This window comes from Gymnoscopelus braueri, assembly GCF_963280865.1.
Source record: "Gymnoscopelus braueri genome assembly, chromosome: 3".
NCBI classification, from domain to species: Eukaryota; Metazoa; Chordata; class Actinopteri; order Myctophiformes; family Myctophidae; genus Gymnoscopelus; species Gymnoscopelus braueri.
In genome coordinates, this window is record NC_137612.1 from 51,962,034 (window position 1) to 51,986,835 (window position 24,802).

General features: G+C 42.4%; 1 protein-coding gene across 1 annotated transcript in view; it reads left to right on the forward strand.

The window, feature by feature from the left end:
- eogt (EGF domain-specific O-linked N-acetylglucosamine (GlcNAc) transferase) overlaps positions 1 to 24,357 on the forward strand; it is a 45,066-nt gene extending 20,709 nt beyond the window's left edge. The window contains exons 8-15 of the mRNA XM_080425017.1: positions 724 to 816; positions 2,133 to 2,204; positions 4,226 to 4,312; positions 16,124 to 16,192; positions 17,119 to 17,180; positions 19,201 to 19,320; positions 20,164 to 20,266; positions 22,357 to 24,357. Of these exons, the coding sequence (XP_080281143.1) occupies positions 724 to 816; positions 2,133 to 2,204; positions 4,226 to 4,312; positions 16,124 to 16,192; positions 17,119 to 17,180; positions 19,201 to 19,320; positions 20,164 to 20,266; positions 22,357 to 22,503 (753 nt within the window). The 3' untranslated portion in view covers positions 22,504 to 24,357. The remainder of the gene's footprint in view (positions 1 to 723; positions 817 to 2,132; positions 2,205 to 4,225; positions 4,313 to 16,123; positions 16,193 to 17,118; positions 17,181 to 19,200; positions 19,321 to 20,163; positions 20,267 to 22,356) is intronic.
- The last annotated feature ends 445 nt before the right edge of the window (positions 24,358 to 24,802 follow it).

Genomic DNA, 24,802 nt, shown 5'->3' on the forward strand with positions numbered 1-24,802 from the left:
AAAAATGTAATAGGTAAATATCGACTAGTGGTAGTCGACCCAGTGGTCGACTACCACTGGGTCAAATTAGTCGACCAGTAAAAATCTCTAGTCGTGAAAGCCCTACTCCATATGGAGTTGCATTGCCACACAATATGCGTTGCATTGGTGACCGCACCAATGCAACTAGTCTCAACTCCTTGCAACAAAGCAGTTTTAAGGCCAGTCCCCACACCAACTCCTTGCAACTGCCATTGGCCTTTATCTCCATATTCTAACTTTTTGGTGTGTTCTTTCGTAAATGAATGCCCTACTTCATACTGCAGCGTCAAACAGCAGCATCAAAAGTAGCAGATCCACACGCTTGAAACACGGCGTGAAGCGGCGTGTTTTGAGCTTTGTCGATCTGCTACTGTTGCTACTTTTGAAATTGAATCCTGAAAAGTAACAGTTTTGGACACGTGAGGTTTTCCACCTGACAGAGACGATATACATTATTGACTGGGGTCCCTTCAGGGGTCTAAACTTACCCCCCCCCCCTTTTCCCAAAAGGGGGGGGGGGGGTACTTTCGGCAAATCTCTTATTGCCGAAAGTAGCAGACCCACAAGCTCACAACGCATCATGTCGTGATAGGTTGTGAGCTTGTAGATCTGCTATTTTATTGCCTATGACGACATGTGGTTAAAAGATATATTGTATTATTGGCTTATTATATTGGTGTATTTGTTCTCTCACATCTGAAGAGTTTTTATGGTTACGGAGATCTGTTCAGTGAGACGTGGAGGGCCTTCTCAGACTATGACATCATCCACCTGAAAGCCTATGACTCTAAGAGAGTGAGTATGATGTCGTTACTATGTTACTATATGAAATGTATATAGCATCATCGTTTATTTTAAAAATGTTCAATAAATATTTGAAGCTTTTCAGAAAACATAGATTATTTAGGAGTGTTAATGTTACTGGATGTATCCAAGTTGACCCATAAGGGCATCACAGCATAGGTGCAAATGGATAAATTAATACTGAGAATTTTCCTGTGTAGTTTCAGACATGTTTTCTAAAACGATGTCCTTATTTTATTACATGTACTTTGCTGGACATAGAAACAAGAAGACTCCCTCAAATGGTTACATCTCATCTTGATAACTTGTAACCATGGTTCACATGACGCTTGTATACAAGCGTCATGGTGCCGAGTCCCCCTGGTTTATAGTGGTGTTCGATTTTTTTACATTGCCAACTCTCACATGTACATAAACGTTCAGATTTCAAATATAAAGTGCTTACCCCCGAGCCACGGATGTTACAAGGCGATCCGGACCGCGATAAGTACCCGTATCTCCCGTATTGTTCAATAAAAAGCATTTTAATCCGATCGCCGGCCATTTTCTTCAAACTTTCTCCGATACTTTCAACCATGCGACACTAATGGTTGGGAGGTGTGTTGCACTCTGATACATTACCAAAAAAAAAAGCCGGCGATTGGATTAAAATGCTTTTTACTGAACAATACGGGAGATACGGGTACTTATCGCAGTCCACGTTGCCTTGTAACATCAGTGGCTCGGGGGTAAGCACTTTATGTTTGAAATCTGAACGTTTATGTACATGTGAGAGTTGGCAATGCAAAAAAATCGAACACCACTATAAACCAGGGGGACTCCGCACCATGAAGTCATGTTTCAGGGCTAGATAACTTGGAAAGTCATAGGGAAGTCAAACAGCACCTTATGACCTTATGTCATACACGTTATGTTTGAATGTGTATGATTCTCTGCATTTTCAACAACGCATCGTGTTGCAACACGTTGTGAGCTTGTAGATCGGCTATTTTCAGCATGCAACCAAGTGTAAAATCAGGCATTACGACGCCATCAAGGCACCGCCAAAATACATTATAGTCGACTAAATCAACTGTAGATTTAGTCGACTATAATCTTATGATATTTAGTCGACTAAAACTAGACTAACAGTAAAACATTTCAGATGACTAAAATATGACTAAAACTAAATGGAATTTTATTCAAAAGACTATGACTAAAACTAAAAAAAAAAGATCAGCAGTTTGGGAATCTACCCGTTGAGCTTAGCAAAACTCTTTTAATTCCCTGATGTTTGTACATTTAACTTATTCATTAACTATGGCTAGGTTTGTATCAAAGACGCCTTCTTCTCCCTCCTCCCGAGGATGAGATATGGACTGTATTACAACACTCCTCTGGTAAGTTACAGCCTGTGTGTGAGTGTGTGTGTGTGTGCGTGCGCGTGTGCGTGTGCGTGCGCATGTTTGTGAGAATTGTCTGTGAGTATAGTTGCACAAATGAGGTGCATTATACATTATACATCCTCAAACATCATATTTTCTGTGTCTAACTCTTTCATCCCTTTCCCTCATTTGTATATTTTATCTCCTTATTCATATATCCTATATGTCAGTCATATCCCCTGTCTTCCTTGGCCCTTTGTTCCCTGCATGCAGAAACCGATTTCATGGATAAATTGCATGTTTATGGTTGGCCATAAACATGCAATTTGGTCAAATATTGATGTGCTGCGTTCCACAGCCCGGTCAGCGCTTATGTTATTTAACCCTCTAAGACCGGGAACGCATCTGTGTCATTTTAAGATTTATTTGGGCTATTAAAAAAAATTGCAGATTTACAAGCTCATAGTGCGGCACCGAGTGAGCCGCTATGAGCTTGTAGATCTTCTTTTTCTTTTTCTTTTTTTGAAAAATCGTGAAAATGTGTGCAAATCTTTGAATATATATTTTTCTAAAGCGATTTTTTTTTAACTCTGTTACAACTCCTGGGGGTCCCTGGAACAATATATTTTGAGATGGGGGTCCACGGCCAAAATTCATATCATTTTGGGGGGTCCTCGACATGAAAAAGTTTGAGAACCACTGATATTATAGCGACATTCTTTTTTCAAAAAACTGTTAGGATTTATAAGACATTTGTACAATCCCCCAAAGCAAAGATTTGAGTTACAAATGTTTGCTTTAAAAACATAATTATATATTCAAAGATTTGCAAAAATGTTCACGATTTAAAAAAAAAACAGATCTACAAGCTCGTAGCGCGGCACTTGTAGATCTGCTATTTTTGAATAGCCCAAAGAAATCTAAAAAAAATGACACAGATTCTTTCCCGGTCTTAATGGCTTAAATGATTATTCCGAGGGGATTTGTGTAAAGATGGTATCATGCAAATGTGTGCTAGACCCAGGGCTCCAGGCCTTGAGGTGTGAAATATTGATAGGTTAGCCTCATATCTGACGCTTTTGTTTGCTCCTACTGCTCATGTCATGTTTATATTCATGTGCTCACATTTGAGGTCGCAGCGTGCGAGAGATTCACACACCTGAGGTATACACATGAGCCGCTATGATGCTCTTTCATGGCATCTGTGATTGACGGATTCCCATCATATCACACATATTTGCAAGATCACATTCTGATTGGACTGGATTTCTTTTGCCACATGCGGTTCTTCATATCCGACGTATTAATAAGGTGTGTTGAACGATGTTCTAAATCAGGGGTCTTTAACGTTTTTCAGGCCAAGGACCGCTTACCAGAGAGAGAGAGATGAAGCAGGGACTCCCATTGCAGATTCAACTTTTCATAGATTTCGTAGACAGTTTCATAGACTTGTTTGACAGCACTGTCATCAGTGTTTAACATTATTAATATGTTGGATTCATGTTAACGTGTATTTTCAGACATTTAAAACCCTTATAAACTTTACCTTTGGCTCTGTTCTTGGTCTGCTCTTTTCTCCTTCTACACCAAACCTCTTTGGTGTAGAAGGCATTGTGAGCTTGTAGATCTGCTATTTTCGGGCTAATGTTCCGCTCAGAATAGGGATGCTAGGGTTGAAGTGGTTAATGTAAAAAAAACTAAACAAATTCCTTTCACACAAAGATTTGGCCGCCCCCCTGTAGTAAGTCTGAGGACCCCCTAGGTGGACCCGGACCGCCTGTTGAAGACCCCTGTTCTAAATGGATTAGATTGGAGGTGAATTGGGCCCAAATTAGTTTCATCAGATGGGGGGCTGCTCCTTCACTTGGAAAGGAGCCAGTGAAGGTGGTTTGGGCATCTAGTACGGATGCTTGTTGGGCGTCTCCCTAGGGAGGCCCTCTTGTGTGTGTGTGTGTGTGTGTGTGTGTGTGTGTGTGTGTGTGTGTGTGTGTGCGTGTGCGTGCGTATAACCTTTTTCTGTGGTGTGCTGATGCCAGATCTCAGACTGTTACAGTGAAGGGATGTTCAGGGCTTTCTCCCAGCATGTCCTCCATCGCCTCAACATCCCACAGAGGGGACCAAAGGTAAGAGGAACACCCTACAATCTGTTGCTTCTTAGTGCAGCTCAATACACGAGGAACCATAATTACATTTCTCCCTGACCGGGGAATCCAACCCAGGCCGCGGCGGTGAGGGTGCCAAATCCTATAGCCACTGACTAGACCATACATGGGCAACTGGCGGCCCGGGGGCCACATGCGACCCCCACCTTCACTTAATGCGGCCCGCAGGTTAATATCGGACTACTGATATATTATTGATTTCAGCTGTTACAATTCCTAACATGCAAACATGACCCGCTTTAAATACTTCAGTCTATATTCGTAGCTTAAAGGAGAAGACCACTCATTTTCAACATTGAACTATGTCTTTAATACATCTTAGAGCTGTTGTGTGGAAATAAGAAAACAGTCCCCCCCCCTTCTGTGTTGCCTAGAAAAGGATAATTGATTGAGGTCATGTGATCAGTGACATACGCAGGGTGTACTTTTGGCTCCGCCCCCTCAGCCAAAAGTACACCCTGCGTATGTCACTGATCACATGACCTCAATCAATTATCCAGTTCTAGGCAACATAGAGGGGGGGGGGGGGGCTTTTTTCTTATTTCCACACAACAGCTCTAAGGTGTATTAAAGACATAGTTCAATGTTGAAAATGAGTGGTCTTCCCCTTTAATGACTAGTATAACATTTCTATTTTCTATTTTTTGTCCAATGTATTTGTATTTATGTTCAAAAAGTCAACATCAGTATAACTAAATGCATTTGAAATTAAATTCCAATTAAAAAATAGCAAAAAAAAAATCCGGATTCCAATTCAAAAATAGCAAAAATAGCAGATCTACAAGCTCAAAACGTGTCGCATTGCGACGCGTTTGTATCAAGTACATGTTTTGTAGAAAAAAACAATCTGTACCCTATGACTATGACATGTAGGGCATCTTGTACACATTTTCTTTTTCAAGTCAGGCGGATTTCATATGTTTATTCCAATGCTGTAGCTAATGGCATATCGTTCAAATCGGCAAACCTCAAACATAATCATGTTTTCAATTTGTAGTCAATATCCCTTTCTGGCCAATCAGAACACACTTATGATTCGATGCGTTTAATATTCGTTTATTTCAATGCTGTAGTTAGAAATATATTTACCGATTTCTCTGACCGGGAATCAAACCCAGGCCGTAACGGTGAGAGCGCCGAAACCCTAGCCACTAGACCAGCAGGGTCTTGTTAGCACCATCTGCTGTCAATCATAGGGCAGTTTGTACAATAACATTTTCAATTCAGGCTGATAAACAAAGTTTTAGATTATGTGTTTCAAATGTATTTTACTTCAATGCTCCAGCTCAGGGCATATGCTAAACTCAAGTGCATAGAGGTCGTTTGACAGTAGTTTAAAGAGCTCAGTGTACACGAGGAACCCCCGATTCCCCCGATTTTCCCTGACCAGAATTTGAGGCCGGGCCGTGACGGTGAGAACTCCAAATCCTAGCCACTAGACCAGGGGTCTTCAACATTTTCAGGCCTGCTCTTTTTTCCCTCTACATCTATACGTCTTTGCCAAAAATAGCCGTTCCACAAGCTCACAACGAGCTTGTAAATCTGCTATTTTTGGCTCAAGTTCTCCTCAGAAAAGGGATGTTAGGGTTCAAGTGGCTAATGTAAAAAAAAAAATCATATCACGCAAAGATTTGGCAGACCCCCTGTAGTAACTCTGAGGACCCCCAAGGGGTCCCGGACCCCCTGTTGAAGACCCCTGCACTAGACCATCACTGACATGGTCTTGAGAAAGCAAGTCTGCTCTCAACTAATTTACTATGACATATAGGGCATTTCTACGGAGCCCCTGAAGGGACATTACTAGGTAGATTGTTTTAAGGGTAGGTAAACAATTTTAAAGGGTCACTTTATTTTTAAAAGCTGGCGGTTTATGTTTTGTGGTATGGGGAAAAAAATCATATGTTGGCAGAAAAAAAGAGGAGGCTATAAAAACATTTTTTTTAGGGGGTGACATTTTTTTAAAAGGGGAAGGAATTTTTTTGGGGGGTAGATTTTTTTTTTTTATAGTTGCTTTATTATTAAAGGGTGTATAAAATAATATTTTTAGAGAATGACATTTTTGTAAAGAGGGATTTTTTTTCCAAAGTGAGTATTTTTTTGAAGTCGTGCGCACGTACACTCTCAGAGTTACACACCCGTAAGGGGACACTTGGAACCCCCTCAAGGAACCATGAGGGTCCCTGGACCCCAATTTTAGACCCACTGGTGTAGCAGAGTGTTTCCAGTGAGCCAACATGCTCAATATCAGCACCCTGACTCTGTGTGACCAGAATAGAACAGAGCCTTCATTAGTGTTTTTTTTTTCAAAGAGAAATATTTTTTTTTCTCAAAGTGAGTTTTCTTTTTCTTTCAAAAGGAGATTTTTTTTTCAATACAATTTTTCATTTTTGTTAGGTAATTTTTAATTTTTTTCCCAAGTATTGTTTCATCTTCAAAGTTTTTTTTTCAACGGCCGGGGGTCCACAGGGGTCCCCGTGGCGGGGGTGGCGGCCGGGGTTCCACTGAGGTCCCTGTGGACCGGCCAGGGGTCCACGGGGGTCCCCGTGGTGGCCGGGGGTCCACGGGGCTCCCCGTGGCGGCCGGTGCTCAGCTGCCCGACCCGTCCGAAGGGCCACCCTTCCTGGGTACCAGATGGGACGAGTCCCATCCCTGCCCTGGAGGTGCGCCTCGGGGTCCACGGGGGGGTCCCCATCTCTACCCGCCCCGGGGTCCGCGGGGGTCCCGGCGGAGTTCCATGGGGGTCCCCGCGGACCACTGGAGCTCCCGACACTTTGAATAATTTTCGACTTTTCTGATGGAACATCCAGGGATGGGACCCCGGCCGCCACGGGGAGCCCCGTTCTGATGGAACATCCAGGGATGGTGCTCAGCTGCTCGACCCGTCCGAAGGGCCACTCTTCCTGGGTACCAGATGGGACGAGTGCCCCCCTCCCAGCTCTGGAGGTGTGCCTCCGAGCTCCAGGGGGGGTCCCCCGTTGTCCCTGCCCGAGCCCTGGAGCAACTCAGCAGAGGGGGAAGAGGGGACCCCACCTTCGCCGCGTAGAGACGGTCCACGGGCCGCCCGGAGCTCCGAGAAGCACCTCCAGGGCAGGAATGGGACTCGTCCCATCTGGTACCCAGGAAGGGTGGCCCTTCGGAGGACAGGTCGGGCAGCTGAGCACCGGCTGCCACGGGGAGCCCCGGGGAGCCCCGGCCGTTGAAAAAAAAAACTTTGAAGATGAAACAATACTTGAAAAAAAAAATCAAAATTACCTAAAAAAAAAGAAAAAGAAAAAAAATTATTGAAAAAAAAAATCTCCTTTTGAAAGAAAAAAAACTCACTTTGAAAAAAAATATTATTCCTCTTTGAAAAAAAACACTCACTTTGAAACAAAAATTCTTTGAAAAAAAAAACTTTTCCTCCTTTTCAAAGTCGTGCGCACGACTTTCAAAGTCGTGCGCACGACTTTGAAAATAAAACACTCACTTTGGGAAAAAAAACTCATTTTGATTTTGATTTTTTTTTTCTAAAAAAAAAATCATCCCTCTTTATAAAAATGTCATTCTCTAAAAATATTATTTTATACACCCTTTAATAATAAAGCAACTATAAAAAAAAAATGTAACCCCCCCAAAAAATTCCTCCCCTTTAAAAAAAAAGTTTTTATAGCCTCCTCTTTTTTCTGCCAACATTATGATTTTTTTCCCCATACCACAAAACATAAACCGCCAGCTTTTAAAAATATAGTGACCCTTTAAAAATGTTTACCTACCCTTAAAACAATCTACCTAGTAATGTCCCTTCAGGGGCTCCGTACATTTCATAGAATTCGGGCTACAGATGCTTGTGATTTCAAATTTGTTTATTCCAATCCTAGAGCTTGTGGTATGTTAAATCCAAGAGTATTGATAATCTTCAACACTCAGTAAAAGTACATGTAAGGAACCATCATCATGTTTTCCCTCACCGGGAATTTGTTCGTAGAAAAAGCTTCGGAGCGATTCGGGCACTTTTCATTTAACATTGGGTTTGCCATCATTAATGTTTGTGACATCATAAACATTTCCATTCTGAGATCGCCTGTTCAGACACGCCCATTCTGGAAATCCATGAAATGAGAAGGAATGACTGAATTAAAAAAAAAAAACAAGAGACACTGGGGACCCCAAAAAATACAAAAAACCAAGAAAAAAGTGATTTTCATGGTGTAGACCCTTTAAACTAATACAGATTCAAGGAATGCCATGAATTATAGGAGCTGAAACTAAAAGTTTGCTTTGAACGAGTATCTTTCTCTTCTTCGGCGGTGGCCGAGGCATTGCTGCATGCAGATAGGATACCTGCAGCAGCGGCTACTGATTGATGCTGCGTTGCTTACTGTGTAGGGAGGAGTGAGGATATATTTTCACACTCACTTGTAAACCTGGGGGGGGGGGGGGGGTTCTAGTGTTCGCCATATTTTGCGTGTGAACAATAGGCTCATTGCACAGTCACCATATTTTCACTTCCTTAAAGGAGAATTCCGGACATTTTAAGTGTTATCTTTGATGTGTCGTTACTCACCTACCGACGTAAACAGTGGCATTGTTTATTTCAAGAGATTCCCCTGTCGTCATATTTTCAACACCCTCCGTTGTCATAATGGGAGCGCGTGTCATAGGGAAATTCGTCTATTATAACCGATGCAAAGTTATTTTTTTCTCTACTACTACTCATTGTGGTGTCTCATGATAGTAAAACATGCAGTGAAAGTTCCTGAGAGGCTACCGCTAATGACGAACGAGCTAACGCTAGTTGCTTGTTTCTCTCCCAGAACCTGGCAACTTGGTGTTGCCATGTTGAGAAACAAGCAACTAGCGTTAGCTCGTTCGTCATCAGCACCCTGACTCTATGTGACCAGAATAGAACAGAGCCTTCATTAGTATCATTGGTAACACCTGTGAATGTCTTCACAATATGGCTGCTGTGCATAGAGCCTATTTACCAGTGCAACGCTGTGGTGTCCCGTGTAGTGACCAAAACACCACTGACAGTAGGTCATGGCATATGTTCAATCCAAGTGCATTGAGAGTTTTTGACCGTAGTTTAAAGAGCTCCCCACATGTTAGGAAATATAACAGCCTTTTCCCTGACTGGGCATCAAAGAGAGCTCCACACAAAAAAAAGTTTCAAATGTATTTATTTAAAAGTAGAGCAGATGATAAGAACAAATGTTTATTTTGACGTTCAATTGGCATGAACATTCTTCTGGGTCAACTCATCCAAGCAAGACTGGTGGTCTCATGAGCTCCGGCACCTAATAATTTACAAATTAAGCACTGGTTACAAGCGGTAACTCCTGTTTGAAAATGTTCAAAAACATACTGTGGGAGTGGAATTAGTGATTTGGTGATTGATTGACCTCACAAAAGTATAGATAATGATATGCTTAAATGCAAAAACAGTCAAATTGTGGCCCCGGTTTCCTACGTCGAGTGATTTCCAAAGATGATTTGTACCAAATGTCCCGCTTGTATCACAATTTGAACAATTCCCCAAAATATTGCTGTCATCTGCTAAACTCAATTGCATTGAGGTTGTTTGACAGCAGTTAAAAGAGTTAAAAGTAGTGTACACACAAGGAACCCAGATCCCTATTTTCCCTGACTGGGAATGAAACCCAGGCTTCATTATTCCAATAACTCGTGGTGTGTTAAATCCAAGAGCATTGACAATCTTCAATCTTAAAGCTCGTGGTTGATAATCTGCTGTCAAAGACTATGACGTGTAGTGCAATTATATTTTCAATCTAGGCCATTAAAAAGATTGTCGTGATTGCCAAGTGATTTCTGAGTCTTAAATTATTTAGCCTCTTCACTGAACTTCGAGATGTCACCAGTTGCATCTGTAGGCCGAGATCTCTGTTCGTCTCGCTACACAAGGCTAAGCAAAAACAGGTGAACATTAAGTCGAAAATAGCCAATCTACAAGCTCATAACGAGTCGTAACATATATAGGGTTTAAGTGGTTAAAATTGTGAAAGCTGTCCTTTGGGCTCCATTGGCTGTGGTAGTTTACTACATGCCGGATGAGCTCTGTTGCGTCTGCAGCACTGTTCTGCAGCGTCTTCTGCTGCCCCACTAGCTGGCAAGGAGATGCCATATATATCCACACTGCGCAGATTGGGTGTATGTTTAACCATTTAAGACCGAGAACGCATCTGTTTCATTTTAAGATTTCTTTGGCTATTCAAAAATAGCAGATCTACAAGCTCATAGCGCGGCACCTATGAGCTTGTAGATCTGCATTTTTTGAAAAATCTTGAAAATGTGTGCAAATCTTTGAATATATATTTTTTAAAGCGAACATTTTTAACTCTGTTACTTCTGGGGGGGTCCCTGGAACAAAATATTTTGAGATGAGGGTCCACGGCCAAATACATATCATTTTGGGTGGTCCTTGACATGAAAAAGTTTGAGAACCACTGATTATAGCAGCATACATTTTTCCAAAAAAATTGATTTAGAAGACATTTGTAGAATCCCCCCAGAAGCAAAGATTTGAGTTAATTTTTTTTGCTTTAAATATATATATATATATATTCAAACATTTGCACACATTTAAAAATAAATAGCAGATCTACAAACTTGTAGCTACAAACATTTTTAAATGTGTGCAAATGTTTGAGCTTATAGATCTGCTATTTTTGAATAGCCCAAAGAAATTTAAAATGACACAGATGCGTTCCCGGCTTTAATGGGTTAATACATTTAATGTGCATCAGCCAAGCACATTGTGGCTCAGTGCTGGATACCTGTAACAGTAACGACTGCAAGCCCATATGCATAACACGAAGAGACGGGACGGGGGAGCAGTTTTATGAGCCACGATCGAACGCAGAATTCTCGGTTCGCGGGCCAGACGGAGGGGTATATGGCAGGCCACCGACGTGAATTACTGACAAGCAGTAAGCGGAAAAGCGTACAGGCACATATTATACACATACCGTGTAAGCACACGTCCACCTCTCCTACTCGTTTGTCTCCTCCACACCTCCGTCTGCAACTCTCTAGGTCTATAACACGCATCACAGGTGTGCCCGTGTTTTATGGCGCGGCACTTCAATTGCTCGACTGTATCTTTATGACCGGCGAAGCCCCGATAACTTCTCCCATCCTATGGAATAGCTCATTGGGTATTCATGGCCCTCGCTGGATATATGCTAAGAGGCTTTCCAGCCTAGATGCAGGGCTGCTAGCGATAGCAGGCCACGGCGGCTGAATGAGAGGTCTTCCCGGCCCTGACCCTCTCCCCCGTGCTTCCTTTCATCGCTAGATTAACCCATTAACACCGGGAACGCATCTCTGCAACCACTTAAACTATTATTTTATACTTTGGGCTATTCAAAAATTGCAGACATACAAGCTCGTAGCGCGGCACCGAGTTGCGCACTATGAGCTTGTAGATCTGCTATTTTTTTGGGAAATTTGTGCAAATCTTTCAAAATATTTTTTTTTTTTGGGGGGGTCCCTGGAACAAAATATTTTGAGATGGGGGTCCGCGGCCAAATGCATATCATTTTGGGGGTCCTTGACATGAAAACATTTGAGAACCACTGATATATATTTTCAAAAAGCCGTTTTAGACAACATTTGTAGAATTTTCAAAAATCGCCGTGCTATGATCTTGTATATCTGCTATTTTTGAATAGCCAAAGAAATAAAATAAATTACAGATTATTTCCCGGTCTAAATGGGTTAATGGCACACAGCCAGACACTCACACTGTTCCTCTCTTCCATTGTCCTCCGTCTACCCCTATCGCCTTCCCCTTCATATTATGCTCCAGTCCGAATCACAGCATGGCATCTCTTCAATACTTGTATTATTAGTATTAGCCCATTAAGACCTGAGGCGATTCTTAAAAATGTTTTGTAAATCCTAACAGTTTTTTGACAAAATATATTAAAAATATTTTTTCACGATTAAAAAAAAATAGCAGATCTAGCTATGAGCTTGTAGAGTAGATCTGCTATTTTTGAATAGCCAAAGAAATCTAAAGTGACACAGATGCGTTCCAGGTCTTAATGGGTTAGAATAGGGGGGGAAATTAGGTCTTTTTAAAATATATTATGCTCACAGCTTTTACTAAAGTATTTTACAGATGGTTGATTCCGTGAGGAATGGTTTGTAATAGTTTGCGTATAGTGTGGCATGTGGTCCTTATTGTTTACTTCCAAATGCCACAAACACATGCGACTGGACCCTATGTACCGGTACCTGGTTGCACGATGAATAGTGAAGATAGCAGATTTACAAGTTGACCACACGTTGCGTCGTGCATGGACTTGCAGGACTCCTTGATGCAACACCGAAAATGAACATAGTCAAAATAACAAATCAAAAATTATCTCCCCAACAATATCAGTGATTAGTCCAACATGGACTAATCACTTTCCAATAGAGCACAGAAGTCCTGACGTCACTAATCCCCTGTGTTGTAAAGTAATTTATCTATGGAGAATAACATTGGGTCATCTTAGAATCGTCTCATATAAGAATTGTGGTCCAAAAATAAACAAACTGTCTCGACAATTTTGTCAGGGAGGTGGCTCTGTATCGTTTATGATAGTCAGTCACTCATATTAGACACAGTCTGTTTCTGGCGAAAATTTAAGTAATTAGGCGGAAGTAACATTGGCTGGGTTTCCCAAACGAATTTGAGCTCGTGCGTAGCCTAGAAGCTGCGTAAGAGCCTCCACGCACCTGCGCAGTAGCAACCCCGCCACGCACTATCTTCGTTAGTAGCAGCTGTGTGTGCCCTACGTGCCATCTAAACTGGCTTCTGGAGATACCATCGTCGTAGGTTCTCAATCGCACGGCGTTACGTGTGTGCTAAAACTACATTCGCGAGACAGCATGCACGTGAAGACCTCCTGGACGACGCCTACGTAAAGCCTACGTAAACTACGTAGTGCTGTCCTACGCTACACAGCAGTTTAAACACCCTTTGCGAAAGTGAAATGGATCATAAAAATACCAGAGCCAACTGTCAGATGTCCTGAAGCAGTCCACTCCAAATACAACTTTTGAATAATATATTTATGAATTAAATTACAGCGGTGAGGTGACATCTGCAAGGTAAATAAAACACTAAAGTGTCCCCATTATGCAAGTAAATTAAATATACTTAAAATACCAAAAGTAAAGGAATGCAGAATGTCCCATTTCCCAAATTTAATATGTATTAAAATCTTTTGAAAATAGCAGATCTACAAGCTTGTGAAGCGTTGTGAGCTTGTAGATCTGCTAGTTTCAAAAGATTTTTTAACCATTCATAAACATGGCGAGCACAACAGCTGTCACTTTGTGAGAGGAACTGGGGACTTTCATCATAACGTTTAACTATAAAACTTCGAAATTAAGGAAACATGTTTAGCTCAGCATCATTTATATACCTTTAGTTAACTTGGCATATGCTTAATATTTTTATCAGACGATCGGATCATCCGTGATAGTACAATTTGTAAACTTCGGGTTCATGCATAGAGGACGAAGCAGAGTAGCCCTGGTTCAGAGCGTTAGTGAGTTCCCTCTAACGCCCTGGAAGACCCCTCGCTCTGCGCTTGTACAAGGAATTCCGCTGCCCTGCGAGTGCTCAAGAGTAGTGAAAATAAACAAAACCATTTCGCTACTCACCAAAGCAAAGGCTGTTTTGTGTTGTTGAAAGTCTATTCTTGGAGGTGGGAAGCCTCTCAGCACCCCAACTACTCTGTAAAATACACTTTTTGGGCAGCAAATAAAATATGTCAGCGAGATGGAAATTATTTTTATTTACTCCACAGTGCCCTCTACAGATCTGGAGGATTGAACTTACCATTAACCAAAATCTGTAGAGGGCACTGTGGAGTAAATAAAAATAATTTCCGTCTCGCTGACATATTTTATTTTCTGCCCAAAAAGTGTATTTAACAGAGTAGGTGGGGTGCTGAGAGGCTTCCCACCTCCGAGAATAGACTTTCAACAACACAAAACAGCCTTTGCTTCTGTGAGTAGCGAAATGGTTTTGTTTATTTTCACTAACGCTCTGAACCGGGGCTAGAAGCAGCGCAGCCGCCCGCCCTACCCAAAAGAACAGATCTGCAAGCTATAGACACGGCATGTCGCAGTGCGTTGACAGCGTATGTGTGTGTGTGTGTATATATATATATATATATATATATATAAATTATATATGTGTGTGTGTGTGTGTGTGTGTGTGTGTGTGTGTGTGTGTGGGGTCGGTCTTTTCATAGATCTATTTCGCTACGATGGGTGTTACGAGCGCCCCAGGGCGCTCGTAACAAACTGCTGCGTCGGACAGCACTCAGGGCTACGCCTCTCCCAGGAGTAGGAGGAGAGTAGGATACATGCATGCTGTTGCCCGAATGTATTTTAGCAGACACGTGAAGCCAGTTTAGATGGCACATAGGGCACAACCAGCTGCTACTAATGAGGGTAGAGCATAGGTTTCGCCGAGTCCCAGCTGTGTAGGAGGCTCTTACGCAAGCTGCGTAGGCAACGCATGACCTGAAATCTACGTGCCTGCTAAGGTACTGCGCAGCCTGTGTGGACACACGTAAGACCCGTCGTAGGACCTGCGCAGATGCTCTACGCAGATGCTCTACGAATCTCTTTGGGAAACGCGGCCATTAGCGTTTTCTCACCGTCAGTTGATGCTTCATATCCATATGAGTCAAACCGCCGGGATCATTTGTTTATTTTTGGAACACAGTTCTTATTTGACGCGATAATAAACACGTCTATGGGAATTCAGAATGGGGGGGAAAAAACGCGACCGATGTAGGATGTGTAAATTACGTCAGACTTCGGTGCTCTATTCAAAAGGAGTTGGAAGTTGAATGGGCTTATATAGGAGGGGGCATGTCAAATGATCAAATGAATCAAATATCCAGAGGTGGAATAAGTACCCAAATGTTTTACTTAAGTAAAAGGATCAATACTGCTGTATAGAAATACTCTGTTACAAGTTAAAGTCCGGAATTCAAAATGTACCTGAGTAAAAGCACAAAGGTATTGGCATCAAATTCAAAATGTACTTAAAGTACCAAAAGTAAAAGTACTTTTTATGCAGAATGTCCCATTTCAAGTTTTCAAAATATATAAACATCTTTTGAAAATAGCAGATCTACAAGCTCACAATGCGCCGCATTGTGAGCTTATAGATCTGCTATTTTCAAATGGCCGAAATGTATATAGGGGCTGAAGTGGTTAATGTATGTTTTGTAATAATAATCAAAATCTACAAAGTAACTACTAACTAAACTTTTGAAATAAATGTAGTGGAGTAAAGTACAATATTTGGCCTTAATGGGTTAAATAGCTCCGGCTGCATTCTTACAGCAGGGGTCCCCCGAGGTGCCACAATGAGGGGGTAGTGAAGTAGAAGTAAAAGTATTGGAAATTGGAAATACACAAGTAAAGTACAAATACCTCAAAATTGTACTTTGAGGTACAGTACAGTACTTGTAACTTAGTTACTTTCCACCACTGCAAATATCTAAATATTTAATCAATCAACAACTTAAACTCTCTGCGGTGCACACAAAAGTAGACGTGAAAATGACCCCAGAAGTGTTTTTAAAAGTGAAATTCCCATTGAGCGTGGTTAAAGTGGGTGAACGAGTCGTCTCTGTGCCTGCATGGCGAGGGGTCGTGGAAGTTTCGTAATTGTTGTGAAGGAGCGTGGCGCTTTGCCAGCCATCTTCCTCTTGTCCTTGGCTGATTGATTATTGGGCTCATTGCTGTTTTCAGGAGGGGCGTGTTCGTGTCACCCTGCTCGCTCGCAGCACGGAATACCGAAGAATATTAAACCAAGTGGAGGTGAGTCTCTTCCCATCTCTATCTTTTGCTCGTTTTCTCCGCGCTGTGTCCTGTCTCTCTTTGTGAGTCTCTCCCTCCCATCTCATGGGATTCCCTCCGTCTCTCTTCTTCTCTCATCTCTCATCCATGCTTTCTACCCTTCTCATCTGTATTCCTTCCCTTTAGAGAACGTGTCTTTTCTCTTGCTATCTCTCTCTCTCGGGTTCGTCCTCTCCACCCTTCTGAACATTGATTTACTGCCCTCCTCTCTTAAGCCATTCAAACCGGGCGGGAACGCATCTCGTGTCATTTTTAGATTTATTTTTGGGCTATTGAAAAATAGCAGATATACAAGCTCATAGCGTGGCACCGAGTGCCGCGCTATGAGCTTGTAGATCTGCTATTTTTTTGGAAGGATCGTGGAAAATCGTGGGTCTTTGAATATGTATATATTTTTAAAGCAAACATTTGTAACTCAAATCTTCTCAAAGCTTCTCGGGGATTCTACAAATGTACTGTATTCTAAATCCGAACTAATGTTGCTATACTATCAGTGGTTCTCAATATTATATGTATTTTGCCGTGGACCCCCATCTCACAATATTATGCTCCAGGGACCCCCAGAAGTTGTAACAGAGTTAAAAAAATTTGCTTTAAAAATATATATATTCAAAGATTTGCAACACATTTTCACAATTTTTCAAAAAACTGCAGATCTACAAGTTCACTTGTAGATCTGCTATTTTTGAATAGCCCAAAGAAATCTAAAAATGACACACAGATGCGTTCCCGGTCTTAAAGGGTTAAGTGCCCGTTTAAACTCTTATTTGCCATAAACAGTGGGTGTGGGGAAAAGGGGAGTGGCCCTTGTGATGTATATGGCCGGTGTCCGTATTAGTTTGTCCTCTCATTGATCAGACGAGACGTTTCGCTGTCGTCGATTACAGATGGTGAACGCCCTCAAGACCGTGCCTCTACTGGAGGTCAACGTGGTGGACTACAAATACAAGTGAGTTAAATAGCTCCGGCTGCATTCTGTCCCCCGAGGTGCCACAATGAGGGGACCGATATGAACGGATTCGACAAAAGGATTCGACTTTGAAGACGGTTCGACTTCATGTTTGCTCAACTTTGGTCAGCTGCTGTTAGGACGTTACAGCGGCGAGAGGGTGGGAGTTTGTTAGCTTCTCAAATAGCTGAGGGTATGGGCACGCCTTGCCTATAGCGTCTGAAGGGGAGTAGCCAACACGTGCCCGAGGCATCGAGCGTGTACCGTGTTCCACTTGTGGGCACTGGGCAGTGCCGGTGGTGTGTGGTTTCTGTGACTTCAGTTGGAGTGGTTGGCTCACTTAACCCATTAAGACCGGGAACGCATATCTGTGTGTCATTTTAAGATTTCTTTGGCTATTCAATAGTAGCAGATCTACAAGCTTGTGAATTTGTGCAAATCTTTGAATATATATATTTTTCAAAGCGAAATGTTTTTATCTTTGCTTCTGGGGATTCTACAAATGTCTTCTAAATCCTAACATATTTCTTTGTTTCTTTTACTTATAAATATTGCTATAATATCAGTGGTTCTCCCCAGGGACCCCCAGAAGCAAAGATTTGAGTTAAAATGTATATATATATATATATATTCAAAGATTTGCACAAATTTTCAAGATTTTTCAAAAATAGCAGATATACAAAGATATACGCGCTATGAGCTTGTAGATCTGCTATTTTTCAATAGCCAAAGAAATAAAAAAATTACACACAGATGCGTTCCCGGTCTTGGGTTAGAGAAAACTGCAAGCGCAATGCCTGCCAATGGGGGTCAATCATGCACTTTTTTCCTAGTGGTTGATCCCCGTTGTTCAAGGTTTACAAAATGCTACTCTCTACACGTTGACCGCGAGTCGCTTACGCTTCTGGTGCTTATGTTTGACCGTGCCCAAAAGTTTTTGGTTTTGCAGAAAGGACCACACAGAAAATGTGTAGTCTGTACACGTGTTAGTCTGTACACGTGTTTTCCTCTCTGCCTGACCTACTTGTTGTTAACTAGTTGTACGAACGCTTGTTTTCTATTGCTGTATTGTTTATTGGATTGTTTATTGGATCTTGTTTAGTCGATTCACTTATTTGTTTTAGCTCATGCTCATTTGATTTAGCTATTTTGTCTCATCTGTTTAAGGAAATAGGTAGCTGATATATTGCACTTTTACCTTAGCGCTAGGTATACTCTTGGTTGCTTGTTTTTGCAGATAATGCACTAAAGACTTCTGGTGATTAGTAGTTTTCGTTCCCTACCTATGTTGAATACACTTATTGTAAGTCGCTTTGGATAAAAGCGTCTGCTAAATGACTGTAATGTAATGTAATGTAATGTGTTACTGTAATTGAGACCTTGAATCGACACTCATGATTTGAACAGTGTGTAAACAGTAAAATGTGGTGTCAACACATTCTCTGCCAAGTATTCATTCATTCATTCGTCCGCTGCTGACAGCGTTTTTTACCTTATTTGGACGACCCACTGAGAGCCACGGAAGCCACGATGTGGACACGGATGTAAAAAAAGGCCGTCTGGGGGGAGGGGGAGGGTCTCGTCTATCCACCGGAAACATTTTTTTTTTTACAGAGAACGTCCATTCTGTTGTTATCAGCAGTTGAATATGGCTCGTTTTCATAAAAAAAAAGAAGAAATCCGAGCTAGATGTGTTTTTCTACATCTCTTAACATAGGAGTGGACGGAAGTGAATCTTTTTTGGATGATTTCATTTCCGTCCATTCCTTCTCTCGCAGTCAAGGGATCATTCATAGGTTGCGGAAGAGCGCCCTCTAGAGTATTTTCTCATTTATTTATTTTTAATTGACGGAAATGTCAATGGCAGGGAATGTGTTAATGTCCAGTAGCTCAGCATAAACAAATGGAAACAAATTGGTTTCCATTTGTTACAGTCTTAGGAGTTACATTAATACCGAGGATTGTTGAGCTTGAAGAGGGTTGATGATACTGTACTGTCTGGCTCTCTGTGTCCGTTCAGGGATGTTCCATTCTTAGAGCAGCTGAAGATCACCCACAACTCGGACATCTTCATCGGGATGCACGGGGCAGGCCTCACGCATCTGCTCTTCCTTCCTGATTGGGCCGTCCTTTTTGAGCTGTGAGCGACACCTCCGTTCTCTGTCTACGTGTGTGTGTGTGCATGTGTATGTCTCTCTGTTTGTGTGATTGTGTGAAACAGAGAGTGCAACATGGACTTTGCAGCATGCTGTTCTCAGCCACATACTGGCCAATTAACCAGGAATTCATCACACCTGGCTGGCTTCCTTGGGTGGAGTGCATGTGTGTGGATGATTGGAGTGTGTGTGGGTGCGCATGTAAGCAGTTGCACCTGTACAGTGTGTGTGTGTGTGTGTGTGTGTGTGTGTGTGTGTGTGTGTGTGTGTGTGTGTGTGTGTGTGTGTGTGTGTGTGTGTGTGTGTGTGTGTGTGTGTGTGTGTGTGTCTGTGTCTGTGTGTGTGTGTGTGTGTGCGTGTGCGTGTGCGTGTGTGTGTGTGAGAGAGACTATACTTGTGAGGACCCCATTAATAGAGTAGAACTTGAGAAATAGACATTGTGAGGACCATGGTTATTTTATGATAAAAAAATATATAATATATATTTTTAGAGAGTTAAGAAAAGATTGTCCTCACAAGTATACTAATACAAACGTGTGAGTGTGCGCATGTGCATGTGCATGTGCATGTGCATGTGCATGTGCATGTGCATGTGCATGTGCATGTGCGCGCGTGTGTGTGTGTGTGTGTGTGTGTGTGTGTGTGTGTGTGTGTGTGTGTGTGTGTGTGTGTGTGTGTGCGTGTGTGCGTGTGTGCGTGCGTGCGTGCGTGCGTGTGTGTGTGCCTGACAGAAGTAGAAAGAGAGAGAGAAAGAGAAAAAGTGCAGAAAGAGCCAGCGAGACGAGATGAGGGGAGAGATAGATAAAAGTGTCTGCTGTCCCTCCCAGATATAATTGTCAGGACGAGAGCTGCTATCGAGATCTGGCTCGGCTGCGGGGCATCCGATACGTGACTTGGCAGAAAATGGACAAAGTGGTCCCGCAGGACAAGGTAGGGGGAATCTCCTCTCCTCTGCCACGCCATTAGCCCCATAGAACCTCAACATTTAACTGCACACAGTGCATTACTGGTTACACACAGACATGCACACAGTACATGCAAGGTGCACACAAACACGCACATAATACATACTGTTTAAACACCCCATTCGGATGCTATCAATGCATTGAATGGGACATTATCACCTTTTATTAGACCATTGAATGGGCGAAGTAGGCGACATACTGACCTACCCGCGATTTATCAGACCATTCATTGGGTGTTATCAAGACATACTGACCTACCAACGGAGATGACTTAAATAGTTCAGTTTCGGTTTTGGTTTTGGTTTCGGACCATGACGGAGGCACGCAGTCTCAGGCGAACTGGAACCCCGTGAAGGACCACTGAGGGAGCTAAAGCGACCGAGTTGCCGTCCTGAACGGTGTGACGTTCGCCTGAGCCTACTCAGCGCCGTTGGAGTTATGTACCGATAGGCACAGAATCGTAAATAATGTTGTGGGGACTGCTCCGCCTCCAAGTAGGTCAGTAGCTCCTGATTACGCCCAATGAATGGTCTGACAAATCGCGGGTAGGTCAGTATGTCGCCTACTCGTCGCCTACTCGCCCATTCAATGGTCTGAAAAAACTTGATAATCTCCCATTCAATGCATTGATAGCATTCGAAGCCGGTGGTTTAAATGTCTTCTAAATCCCAACAGTTTTCTGAAAAAACATGTTTCTATATCAGTGGCCTCATCTCAAAATATTTTGTTCCAGGGACCCCCAGAAGCAAAAATTTGAGTTAAAAATGTTCGCTTTAAAACAATATGTATTAAAAGATTTGCTCACATTTTCACAATTTTTCAAAAATAGCAGATCTACAAGCTCGTAGTGCGGCACTCGGTGCCGCGCTATGAGCTTGTAGATCTGCTATTTTTGAATAGCCAAAGTGTAAAATAATGCTTTTTAGCTCAAATCAAAAAGTGACACAGATGCGTTCCAGGTCTTAATGGGTTAAAGAGTATTTTTGTAACAAACACACACACACACACACACACACACACACACACACACACACACACACACACACACACATACACACCCGTGTGCGCGTGTGCCATTGTGAAAAGACTTCCTATTTTGACTTTGATGAAAATGTGTTCTAGACTTGCAAACACAAACAATAACACACAAGAGATCAAACGCTGAGCAGGCCAGCTGACAGCACAGACACACACACCCTGTCTGTGTGTGTGTGTGTGTGTGTGTGTGTGTGTGTGTCTCAAGTGGAAGGCAGCTGCCTGCTGCCTCACTGCCTGATTAGTCACTGTCCTTCAAAAAGCAACATTATTTTTTTCTGTGGAGGTACCTGAAAATAAATCAGACTTAGACGGAAGTTCACCAAGAAGATTTTTTTTTTGGTTGTGTACGGCGGGTAGAGTACCTTTCCAGTCCAGTAGTCTTTTTTGAATCCACCACAGGTACATCTGGCTCGGCCCAGGGTCTACACTACCATGTATATAGAGTACTGAAGTCCTGACGTCACTCGTTCATCCCCTGGGTTGCAGAAGTAATTTCTCTATGGAGAATAACATTGGGTCATCTTAGAATCGTCTCATATAAGAATTGTGGTCTAAAAATAAACAAACTGTCCCGGCGATATTGTCAGGGAGGTGTCGCTGTATAGTTTATGATAGTCAGTCACTCATATTTGATAAAGTCTATTTCTGGCGAAAATGTAACTACCGGTAATTTGGCCGCAGTAACATTAGCGTTTTCTCACCGTCAGTTGATGCTTCATATCTATATGAGTCAAACCGCCGGGGTCATTTGTTTATTTTTGGAACACAGTTCTTATTTGACGCGATATTAAACAAGTCTATGGGAATTCTGAATGGGGGAAATAAACCGCAACCCAGAAAAATGTACTTAGTTACTTTACACCACTGCCTCTAATTGGGACAGTCCTTGATGCCTTGCTGTTCCTGCCTCCTCCTTCACACAAGAGTCTCCGTCCCCACGGTTATTTTTATTTTCTCGTGTTCATCCTAGATTTCACAAGTTCACCTTATGCTCCCCCTGTCCCCTGCTTCTCACAGGGACACCACCCCACCCTGGGGGACCATCCCAAGTTCACCAACTACTCCTTTGAGGTGGAGGAGTTCATGCGCGTGGTGCTGGAGGCGGCCGACTACGTCACGAGCCACCCGCGGTGGCGGCTCCGACCCGTCCGCGACGAGCTGTAAAGAGCGAAGTGCGGGGAGGAGGACACGGGTGAAGAAATGGCTTCAGAGAAGCTCCCACAACGGAAACACACAGACACCTTCTCAGAAGAAGATGGAGAAGACGGAGTACAGTTTTAACCCCTTTAAGCCGGGAAACGCATCTGTGTCATTTTTTTCTTCTTCTATGGGCTATTAAAAAATAGCAGATCTACAAGCCGTGCTACGAGCTTGTAGATCTGCTATTTCTTTTTTGAAAAATCACGAAAATGTGTGCGAATCTTTGAATACATATATTATTAAAGTGAACATTTGTAACTTAAATCTTTAGTTCTGGGTGGGGGGTGAGGGGGGATCCCTGGAACAGCCCAAAGAAATCCCCAAAAACGACACATGATGCGTTCCCGGTCTTAGCGGCTTAAGTTGTATCCATTCTAAATGTTTACAGAGCCGTCCACAGGCTTTCAGCGCTCTCTAGTTTAGCTTTCCGTCTCCCCCCCCTGTCTCTCTACTGTCTCCTCTCCCACACTGTTTGTGATGAGCCGGGACGACTGAAAGCAATACGGGGCGGAATGGCTTCTGTTTGAAGATCCTCCACCGGGTTCCATTAGCGTCACATCAGTAAAAAAAAAAAGGGACGGGCCGTCTGGAGAGGGAAAAGACGCATTCCCTCCCCACACACATCCTTTCATTATACCTTCATTGTCGACTTCATTCCGCACTGACAAAGTTAGCTAATGAGCAGCTGTTAGGGCGCCTTGTCAAACAAGAGCCACGTCTCCTTACTGTATGTCTTGTCACACGTCACCGATGATGAGTGTCAGCTTCAGTGCGTCACGTCGGTGGGTGGGGTTCTAATCAGTGGTGGAAAAAGTACTTTTTACTTGCTTAAGTAAAAGTATCAATACTGCGATGTAGAAATACTCCATTGCCAGTGAAAGTCCGGAATTCAAAATGTACTGTACTGTACTGTATTGTCCCATTTCAAGTTTTCAAATGTATTCACGTCTTTTGAAAATAGCAGATCTACAAGCTCACAATGCGTCGCGAAGCGACCCATTGTGAGCTTGTAGATCAGCTATTTTCAAGTGGCTGAAATGTATATAGGGCTGTAGTGGTTAATGTATGTTTTGTAATAATAATCAAAATCTACAAAGTAACTAGTAGCTAAAGTTTTGAAATAAATGTAGTGGAGTAAAAGTACAATATTTGGATCCGAGATGTAGTGGAGTAGGAGTAAAAGTATTGGAAATTGGAAATACTCAAGTAAAGTACAAATACCTCAAAATTGTACTTAAGTACAGTACTTAAGTAAATGTACTTTCTTACTTTCCACCACTGGTTCTAATCACATCCAGGCTGCAACATTCTTATATATTGCTCATAGATTTAGTTGCTGGTTTAGAGTCACGCTGCTGTTTCAATTCATCTTAAAAGTATTTTAATACAATATAACTAGTACATCTGCAGAGGTTGGAGGTGGTCTCCCTACTCTTTCATTGAGACATTTGGACCCTGGTGTCGGACAGGACAGGACAGGACAGGACCTAAGCAGACAGCTTTTGGATCGGACACTATGCGCTGCCATCTTTGTTGTAGTTCAGACATCATTGCGGTTACCTCTCTCTCCCTTGGTCGAGGTTGACGACGGACATAAAACGTACAGATTGTAGCTTTAATGTGTGTGCAATTTCTGCATTTGAGCAGGAGAAGAAGACCTGTATGGAAATGACAGGAATTTGAAGAAAACACCTAAATATATATATTTTTTAAAAGGTTCGCACGCTTGCGATGAGGTGGAAAAAGTTGGTGTATGGTTTAACTCGTTCAATCCGGGGACGCATCTGTCGTTTTAGATTTCTTTGGGCTGTTCAAAAATAGCAGATCTACAAGCTCTCAGTAGTGCCGCACTACGAGTGCCGCACTACTGTGATTTCTCAGAAAATTGCAGATCTACAAGCTCATAGTGCGGCACTCGGTGCCGCGCTATGAGCTTGTAGATCTGCAAATTTTCGAATAGCCAAAGAAATCTAAAATTACACAGATGCGTTGCCGGATTGAATGGGTTGAAGGAGTTGAGATGAAGGGTGCAGGCTAGTGACAATGGCCCCCAAAAGATTTGAGGAGGTAGAACCAAACACATCATTGTTTGTCCTCATCTCTAAGGCCTCCCATACATGAAATGGATTATTGTATTAAAAACATTTTGGAGTTAGCTGGTTCCTGGTTCCTGCCGGACAGCAGAGATATATCAATCTCACCACTTTTACAGTAAAATATTTGTATACAATAATCCATTTCATGTATGGGAGGCCTTAGAGAT